This window comes from Leuciscus leuciscus (genome assembly GCF_965113295.1).
Source record: "Leuciscus leuciscus genome assembly, chromosome: 21".
Lineage (NCBI taxonomy): Eukaryota > Metazoa > Chordata > Actinopteri > Cypriniformes > Leuciscidae > Leuciscus > Leuciscus leuciscus.
In genome coordinates, this window is record NC_138745.1 from 25,816,587 (window position 1) to 25,826,859 (window position 10,273).

Consider the following 10,273-nt stretch of genomic DNA (forward strand, 5'->3'; position numbering starts at 1 on the left):
GTTTTTATTTTTCCTTCTATGGAAGTCAATGGTTATCGTCAACTGTCTGGTTACCAACATTCTTCAAAATGTCTTCTTTAGTTCAACAGTAGAAAGAAACTCATACAGGTTTGGAACAACCTAAGGGTGAGTAAATGATGACAGAATTTTCATTTTTGGGCGAACTATCCCTTTAGTCGAACACACCGGAACCAGCTGATCAAGGTCTTTAGGATTACTGGAAGGCTACAGGCAGGTGAGTTTTATCAGTGTTGAAGCTAAACTGCCAGACAGTGGCTGCATGTGAAATCGCATACTTTTCTACTATATAGTATGTAAAAAACTGCAGGCTATGTGACAAAAGTAGTATATCCAAATTCACTTTACTAGAGTAGGCAAAAAGCAGCCGGATGACCTACTACTTCTGGCGAGATTCTGAAGTGTGCATACGATAAGACACTTTACCATCCCATCAGGCCATGGGAGAGGATTGCCCATCCATGACCTAGAGTGTGACATCATGTCCTGTTGCCCATATTTGTGGGGGCAAAAATAATTTTACATGCTTGAATCTGATGTGACTGCACCTTTGCTATCACCCACACTGAAACCAAATAAGCAAATTAACGCAAGTAAAAAGTGTTTATTTACATTTGACAGAAGAAGCTTGGCAGACAACAAATAGAAGCTGTGCAGTGTATATGTTATGATATATATTACATGCAACAAATATGGTATAGTCAAATTGAGTTTCACATAAAAAGCCCTCCGTAGTCAGTTGTGGAGCTTTTCGGCCTGCAGGGGTCCTGGAGTAGTTCTCCTCCAGACGTGGTGATTGCTTCCTCCTGGAGGAAAAGCAGACCATCAGCCAACGAAATCAACATCAGTCCTGGGACAGCTAAGCATTAGCAACACTATCAATTCTCTGCATCAAACGCACAGATGGAAGGACAGGTGTGCTCGCCACGTTTATGTTCCTCATGCCCCATGGGTTCTGCGATCGCCCTGTGAGCTTGTTTGTCAGTCGTGCTACGACAGTTGTAGTATTCAGAATACAGAAAAAGTTCAGAAACAGCATCAACTCCAGTCTTCAGTGTCACATGATCCTTCAGAAATCACTCTAATACGCTGATTTGATGCTCACGAAACATTTATTTTTATTATCAATAAAAAGTTGTGCTGCTTAATATTTTTGTGGAAACGGTCATACATTGTCTTTGATGATTAGAAAGTTTCTAAATAAGTCTTTACTGTTACGTTTGATTATTTTGATTAAATGAGTCCTTACTAGGGGTGTAACAATATACCGTGGATAGTGAATATATGTATTGTGCATAGTTCACCCAAAATGAAAATTACTGTGAGAAAACAAATCAAGTGTTCAGAGTTTTAGTGTTAGTACTACATTAAACTACTATTTATAATGTTGAATATAATGTATAATAATGCAATGGGGGGATATTTGTGGGTCATGATAATGCCAAATGACTCATATTTAAAATAATGTAGGCCACTTTTTACTGGTAACATATCTTGTCAGTGACATAGTGCAAGCATATTCATCTAAAATAATTCTGTATTTTCAGCTTCAGAATCATGAATATTTTTATTCAGGGGTCACCATTGTCCATTGCATTGGGTTACCAGCATCAAGTCCAAGCCTATTCATTTACACCCACAATGTAATATCAAATTTACCATTTTAATCAACGGTAAATTTACTCATGACAATGTAAATGTAAATGTAATGTCTTGGAGTATTGCAATAATATCGTATCGTGAGTTCAGTATCGTTACACGTATCGAATCGTGACATGAGGGTCTCGTTACACCCCTAGTCCTCTGTCCTTACTGAATAAAAGAATGAATTTCTCACTCAAAAATTTTTTTACTGAGCCCAAAGTTTTAAATGACAGTATATACAATAGTGTGTACATTTTTTATTATTTTTATCCAATGTTGTTATCGTGTTTGTTTATCTTTGTTTGATAAAATGTCTCATCATGTTTTAAAAAATAATAATTAATTAGGAGACTGTCAAACAGTAAAATTTTGTTAACATACATATTACGAGTCCTTTACTTTAATAGACATACTGTGTTCGATTTCTTGCTAGCTAGCAATCTCTTAAATCACCTTCCAAGACTTTGTCTACTCCAGGAAAGAGGGCTTACCTTATGGAAGTCAATGAGGTCAGCTAAGGTGGCATGACGGTTCTGGTCAACGCCTAGGAAGCTGTAATAATCACCCGAGGCATCGATGAGGAAGTGCTTAAAGCCAAAGGTGGTGCGGCAGGACAGCGTGTAGCCCCAGATCCGCTCACTCACTCTGACCAAGAAACAGCCTTCTGCGGCATTGGTCAGCAAAGCCTCTGATTCCTGTCGTGATATTATTCCTGCAGGGGTTAGAGATGGGTGACAGTGAGAAAGACAGATGGAGAGCCAGAGACTGGAGGAGGCAGAGTGACAGACAGGAGGAGGCAGATATGGAGAGATATTGAGTGAGAGTGCAGCTGGAAGTGCAGGTGTTGTGCTCTGATCTTGGAGGGTACGCTGGCAGCGTTCTCGTGTTTCCTGGTCGAATAGCATCACTCAGATGGTCGTTAATCTTATCATTGTCCAATCAGTGGCCACACTGTGGCTCCACTCATCCTGACACAAGCTTTGTATTATTGAGTCTTTGTGTCTGCCTATTTCCTCCTCTCTCTGTCTCTTTCATTATTATTTTCTCGATTTAATCGATGTTTAGTTCAGTGCAACCACTGAACTACTGCTCGTTCCCACTAAACTGTGACTGAACTGTGAGTCCATTTCTAAAAGACTCCTGTCAACATTGCCCCAATGCATTTGAACACTGTGGAGTGCAGCGTCAGCGTTACCCTAGCGCCGGTCAAGCGCTGTAATGTAACACTTAAAGTTCAAACAATTTCAACTTCAAATGACCCCGTTTGCCACTGACCTTTTGAAGTGCAGTCAATGGTCAACAGACAGTTCCCACAATGTGTCTATTTTCACAAGCTTTTGCTAGCTTTGCACGTTCGCTAGCTTTGCGCGTTCGCTTGTAATTTCTTATAGGCCTACATGATTTTGTGTCTTGTGCTTTTTCATCTATCCATCCATTACTGTTCAAAAGTTTGGGGTCGGTAAGGTTGTCTAATATTTTTGAAAGAGGTCTTTTATGCTCACCAAGGCTGCATTTATTTGATAAAAAAAATCCAGTAGACTAATATTGTGAAATATTATTACAATAGAACGTAACTCTTTATATTTTTATATATATCTTAAAATGTAATTTATTCCTGTGATGGCAAAGCTGAAATTTCAGCTGCCGTTACTCCATTCTTCAGTGTCACTCAATCCTTCTAATATGCTGATTTTCTACCCAAGAAAAAAAAATTTGTAGGGGAAAATGTTTATCATGGCCACGAATTAACAATTAGTTCCCACAACTTACTAATATGTCAGCACGTTTTACTAATTCATGCCCTCGTTTTAAGTAAATTGTGCGCACTGTATAATAATTTCTTCCCTCATTTTACTAAATCACGAACACGTTGTAATAATTCGTTCCCTTTGTTTAAGTTCAATCAAAATGAGGGAACTAATTAGTTCAATGTTTACTAAAACGAGGGAATGCGAAGTCGTGAGAATGAATCCCAGTTCACCGTCTCGTGAAATCGCCCTTCCTTTACATATCGTGTGGAGGTCAAAGTGCTGGATGATTCTTGTGCTGAAGCCCTGACGGAAGATGCGAAAGGTGTTTTAGCTGTCTTTACCGTGGAACCAGAGGGCGATGGTGTTGCTGCTTCGCTCATAACCCGCTCGTCTCGGTCTCTGCTCCTCTTTAAACCAGCGAATGATGGATTCTCGAGAGTTTGGCCTAGGTGGACGAATCCAAACTGGGCTGAAAGGCATTGGAAAACAGTTTTGTGATGTGTGGTTAGCCTTCAAATGTTTCATTGTTGTTTCACTTAATTGACTGTTCACTTAACAGACTAGAGTACGATAGTGGTGTGTTTTGTCTGGAATGCAGGTTACGCTACTCAACTTAAAAAAAAATTATATATATCACACTCAACACAAATGCATAAGGTATGGTTGGGATCAATTATCATTGATTTTACCATTCAGTGAGTGACTGTGTGACTGGATTGCTGTAACGACGGTGTTGTCTGTGCCTGTAATGGCCTGAAGTGAGTTGGCCAGTACTTGTTACGGGTGAATGGCTGGCCTCAGCTGGAGGGGTCAGATGTTCAATGACCGCGCCGCGCCGTCGGTTGTGACCCGATCCGTTCGGGTGCGCCTTATGGAACAGGCCGCTGAGTCCAGCCACCAGGCCCTTCTCAATAGCCCGCAGAGACTGGCGCTTGTATTCATCTCTAGCCCATCGTGCCTTGCACTTCATCTCCTCATCCGCCGCCTTGGAGCGTCGTACTGTGGGAATTGGAGAGAAATTTGAATAGAAATAAGCTACTTTATATTAGAGCAGCCAAAGTTCTCATTTTCTTTCCCATTCCATTTGTTCTCTCACATTGTTCCTGCCATTCTTTGTCATCTCTCTCACTCCTCTTTTCCTCCTGCTTCAGAGAGATGTACAGTTCCTTTGCTCTCCTCTCCTCAGTTTGGCGGATTTCTTCCTCGCCTCTCTGTCTCTCTTCCTCCTCATATTTCTGTGAGAAAAGGAGAAAGAATCAGCCTTTGCTAACACAAAGGCACAGAAGTTTCGCCGCAGCTTGCTTTAGTTTTTTCATTTTCGGTGCCATTAAGCTGGGAATATAAATGATTATTTCGGTGGACAATGTCATTAACCCAAACATCAGTGCTTTCAACTCTATTATACATCAGGCGTACAAATGTTGGCCTTGTGTCTCAGAGATCACTATCTACATTCGGAGAGGTTGCCAACTTTTTAATAATTCATTCTCAGAACATGGAACACATAGCAATTAAGCCTAATTAACCTCAGTCTCTATTGTAAGGTCATTATTAAAGGCCTGGTTGAAGAATAAATGCAAGGACCCTTAACTATTGGATCTTTTGTCACAACTGAGCAGTCAAGATCAAGATTGTTATTGCTCTTTTGGGGGGGTTGTAAATGTATTATAAAGTATGTATGTAGGAGTCAGTGGCGTGCTGTGGTGTTCTTAAATGAGGCGGCAAAAAATTGAACTATTTTTTATTTTTTATTCATGTCTTAGTTATACTCCATGTTGACACTTTCCTGGTTAAATAAACATTATTTACATTGTAAAAAAAATACAATTATATTTTGTATTTTTACATTAACAATGTAATTAATGTTCTGTTTATTAAAACCATAAATCTCATTAAGTTAGTGTTTTAAGCATTTTCACATTTATTCCAAACTAAGAACTAAGAATGCAATACAGTAACGAATTTAGTTTATTTGTGAACTGATGTTCAGCTGTTATTTTCATTCAGGGGAGGCAGGAGAGACGCAGGTTTCGCTGTGGGACAGTGTTACTTTAGATGATTCATACACTTTAATGTCCTATTTTTTTATATTTGTGTTGTTTTATTTTTGTATTGTGGATTGTTTTATCATCCAGTTGTTTTGAGGAGGCATTGCCTTCCTTGTTTCCTCGGAGGAAACGCCTCTGGTGTGAGTGTGTGTTTGTTTTTTTGTCTTTAAAACTCGAGGACACGAGGCATAAAGCTTTATTCAATGGTTTGTTTAGAACTGTGTCCCCCTTTCAAAAGTTGCATAAAATATTCGGTGGTTTTGTCACATCTATTCGAAGGAACATATTCCAGCCAAACCCACCATCAGTTCCTCTCTAATGCGATCTTCCTCTTCTTCCTGCTTGGCTGCCTTTCTGTCATCTGTCTCCTCCTTCCATTTTTCTGCCACGAAGCGAGCCTTCTCCTTTGCCATGGCATCTCGAAACTTCTTTTCAATCTCTGCCTCCTTCACACGCCTCAGGAAATTCAGCAGAGCTTGAGTGATGCACTTTCTATCCCCCTGTACTTCTATCATTATCACCACCCCCCACTCTCAATTTTTAGATGAATCACATCTGTCAATCTTCACCCACCCTCAGTGTCCCATTGCACCTGTCCCTTGACCCTGTCCCATGGTTTTCTCACCGGAGTTCCTGTGCCTCTCGCTGGGCCTGCTTCCTGGCTCTCTCCTCCATCAGCTCTTCCATGATGTCTTCAAAGGGCTTGTCCCCCGGGGCCTCCCCCATAACCCATACCCATACCTCGCCATCTGATCCCAGAAGCCACTGAATGCCTCTGCGGTCGCCTGGGAAAATACACCACACGGCAAACAGTGAAATGATAGCTTGAGGAAACACACTTTCCAGACCCATCAGACCGAATTCAGATAAGATAAAGACAAAATAACACAGACGGCGCGACAAAGCTGGAAGAGATTATCCTACTGGGATCCTTTGTATGCTGCGGGAACATGACAACTGAACAAGATAATGGAGGAACTTTTGAAAACAAGCGGACATTAGCTGTCAGTGCACAGACACAATCTTTGGTGTCCTTTGATGCAATGCACTTGCTGCATGATGTAATCCTAATCCAGCTCATTTGCACCACTTCCTTAAAGTTGATTTTTTTTAAGATGTACTTTCTAAAGTACTTTCTCCAATCCCCTTCAATATTTAGAGATATAAGTAAGACATTTGTAGACTAATTTCCCCAAAAGGTGTTTACACTTTAATGGCTCTGTTATAATTTCAACACAGTGCTGTCCCAACCAGCAGCAACATTAGAATTAGTAGAATTAGTTATTGCGGAGTTTGAGGCAGGACTATCTGTTAGGCCGGACTATCAGTTTGTCAGAACAAGGGATATTGAATAAGTGTTAAAACCTGTTTTAAAATGATCATTATTTTTGCAATTTCATTTGGTAGCCTAATGTTAATGGAGCAAAAAAATTTTACAATCTGTAAATAAATAGTTTTATATTTCTTTGTAAAACAGTTATTAACTAAACTTTAAAGGGTAAAGAAATAATTTATTACGATAACTTATTTCTTATTTCTTTAATGGAAAGAAATTAATTACTTTTATTTAGCAAGGAGGCATTAAACTGGCCACAAGAGACAATATAATGCAATAGCTATATATAAATCCTGTAATAAAGTAGAAAAATAATATTATATTTCACAATATTACTGTATTTTTTATAGAATAAATGCAGCCTTGCCATGGTGAGCATAAATATTTAACCTGCATGTGATGCAGGTCAAAATGTGAAAGCAATTAAAGTAACGGACATAACATTGCGGGGGAATTTTTTTTTTTTATGTGGTCATGTCTGATTCTAGCATTGAATGATATTTTAAATGGAATTAATTCAGAATTTTGCATTAAAAATGATAACAGATAACAAATTATCAAAATACCAAATAGCTCAAGAGCTTTTTTCAGAACTAATTTTCTTTTCTAATATTTGGTTTGAAAAGTATACTTGTGTTATCTTTCCATAATTAATGCCACTTGGTTTGATAATTTATGTAGGCTAATCATTAGATGCAAAGACATAGCCTACATCATACATTTTTAGATGTGGCTTAAATGTCAAAATACTTAGAACCACTGTTTATTAAAAAACATGTAGACATGATCAAATAAAGGTACAAATTCTCACTCTCACACTCTGGACTCACTCTTCTTGTTTAGAGCTTGGCTGGTGTCTCTTCCCTCCCTCTTGTTCCAGCGCAGGACCTGCTCCTCCCGAATCTTATAGAAGAGGATCTGTTTCTGCTCTTCGTTGAGTTCAGCCAACAGGTCAGGCTCTATATACATATCCTGAAGAATCTGCTGCATCATCCTGACGGATTGCCAAGTATATGTCCTTCTCGGAATGGTTTGACCTTTGTCTCTAGTCACTGCAGACTGTAAGTCCAAGTGTCTGTCTGTCTCTCAGGATCAGTCTTCAATGGCTAAGGAAGGCCTAGGGTTTGTCCAGTGTAATGCACAGCTGATCTAAGTCTCTTTTTGAGTGCAGCATTACTACTGCAAGACTTTCTTTCCTTTCACCCTCCTTTTTATATACCTCTCTGTTCGACAACTGTTGATCACAAATGCATCCCTTCCTTTAATCTTGACCCGAGTATGGTCTCTGTCTCTCAGCTACTCTCATCCTGCAATGGTGTTTTGTTCTTGCGTTTAGATCCTTTATGGGGTTTAATTTCACCCTCTCCGCCCTCTATCTGTCTCCTGCTGTGATCCTACAGGCCAGGTGTGTCTGACACTACCTGTGTGTGACAGTTCTACATGTTTTTTGTTTGTTTTTTTCAGTTCATTTTCAGGTTAAGATATATCTGCTGATGTGATTTTAGATTAATAGCCTCATTCAAAAATAGTTTTCTCTTAGGCTACACCTCTGTCACAATAATTACTTCAAATGTCAGATTGATGTCAGCTATTTGCAAGCAATTACTCAGCGAGGTTAAATTCTGAAACAGACATTCTATTACGAGAGAAACATTTGTGTAAGTAATTATGATTGCAATATGAAAATTTTAGATTAATTGGTATACACAGTAGTATTTATGTGCTTGTGTGGCATGTTATCTGACCTGTCCCTTTCTTCCTACCTTTTCATGGTGTAATCTTACATCTGCGACTCATATTGCAATAACCCTGCACTAGCAGATGGTGTTGACCCACCCACGCCCCCTCTTTTCACCCTGGACATCAGTTAGTCCTTGAGAAGACAATAATGTTCTGACTTGTCTTAAATGGACATTGGTTCAACAAGTACAATTTGAATGGCCTCGGTTTTCAGTTTTATTGGTTACATTTATCTGTTCACATGCTGTTTAAATGCCATCCGTCTAATTGGCACCTTTATTACTTTTGTGCCCGATAAATACTGCTCTGATTGCATCTGAATATTATGTCAATTATTTTGTTTAAAGAGATATCGCCCACATCGAGAACAGAAATCAAGTATCTTGGACAAGGATCTTGGATCCTTGTGGAATACGGTGGACATTTATTCTGTACCTGTACCTATTATTTTTAATTAAATGAATGGGTTTTTAAACAACCTCTTAGGGGCTGTTTTACGACACCATTTTCAACTAAAAGCGCAAGACTTTTTATGCGTTCTGGCCAGGCGTTTTGGGTGCCTGAAAACGCGAACTTTAGAAAACTGTTTTCAAAGTGAAACGACAAAAAATGTGAATCTGTGAAAACGATGACGTCAGGCACATGAGTATTATGTGTTCAATATCGCCCTTTAATGGCCTGGCAGCAGAATACAGAGTTTTTTTGTCGTTTTCGCAGATCCGTGTGAATGGGGATCATTTTGAGAATAGTGTCGTCTCTACGCGGAAAACTCTCAGTTTTAAGCATATCGTTGTCGTGTAAATGTACCCTAAGACAGGGGTGTCCAGTCCTGCTCCTGGAGGGCCACTGTTCAGCAGAGTTAAGCTCCAACCCCAATTAAACACACCTGAACCAGCTAATCAAGGTATTACTAGGCATTCTAAAAACTTCCAGGTAGGTGTGTTGAGGCAAGTTGGAGTTAACCCTCTATGACATGACATTTTATTTTGTCTGTAAAAATTAATTTAGTCTGTTTTGGGAGTTTGGGGTCCCTGATAATATATCCATCATAAAATGACCCTCCGCAAGCTCACTGTCCTCACTATCAGAGGGAACGACCCTAACTGCTCGATCATTTTCCTTCCACCCATAAAATGTTCTTGTGTCCATTTCCTGTAAGTATCAGTAAATAGTAGATCAGTAGATAGTAAAATGTTCTTGTGTCCATTTCCTGTAAGTATCAAACATTGACTATTGGTGCATTCAAGTCATGTCAGAAAGAATGTTACAAGTTGAACGCACATGAACGCCACCACAAAGTCATAATTATGAGTGGGATAAATGTATTTCTGAATGCTGACAGACAGTACAATGTAGTTTGCATTATATTTACTGCTAATGAAGAAGAGATACATTTATGAGCTGATAGGCTCTAAACTATATGATAGTGACTAAACTATATTTCCCATCATTCTCTGTGGCAGCATAATAAAAACATCAACTAGACACATAATGTGCATTCTTTGAGTTTTTAAGTTATTTCAATTTAAACATGTTAAAAAGTGATAGAAAGGGGTCACTTGCGCTTCAGCCTAAAAAAGTGATATTTATATTACCAATCGGTGGCACTGTGTCCCATGTGGCTTTGCTTTCTGAAAGGACTGCTCCACCCCCAAACAAAAGGCGTGGTGAGAGGTCCAAAAATGTAGTTTGTTGCTTGAGGGCAACACCATGCCATTGGACCAAGGACCGATTTT

General features: G+C 39.2%; 1 protein-coding gene across 1 annotated transcript; it reads right to left on the reverse strand.

Annotated features, from left to right (window-relative positions):
• Positions 1-712: 712 nt before the first annotated feature.
• On the reverse strand, positions 713-8,079 carry sh2d4bb (SH2 domain containing 4Bb). The gene is made up of 8 exons (XM_082152356.1): positions 7,628-8,079; positions 6,087-6,246; positions 5,764-5,917; positions 4,510-4,648; positions 4,103-4,412; positions 3,755-3,882; positions 2,154-2,374; positions 713-824 (listed from the first exon to the last, which is right to left on the reverse strand). Exons 1-8 carry the CDS (start codon positions 7,788-7,790, stop codon positions 732-734), a joined length of 1,368 nt encoding a protein of 455 aa, XP_082008482.1. The 5' UTR covers positions 7,791-8,079; the 3' UTR covers positions 713-731.
• Between the last annotated feature and the right edge of the window lie 2,194 nt (positions 8,080-10,273).

Bases quoted from the DNA above. Each gene is read 5' to 3' on its own strand.
- sh2d4bb (XM_082152356.1), bottom strand. From the start codon at position 7,790: ATGATGCAGCAGATTCTTCAGGATATGTATATAGAGCCTGACCTGTTG. The intron at 5,918-6,086 runs GTGAGAAAACCA...GAATTTCCTGAG, and splicing joins CGAGAGGCACAGGAACTCCG to GCGTGTGAAGGAGGCAGAGA. The intron at 4,413-4,509 runs GTGAGAGAACAA...CAATTCCCACAG, and splicing joins CAAAGAATGGCAGGAACAAT to TACGACGCTCCAAGGCGGCG.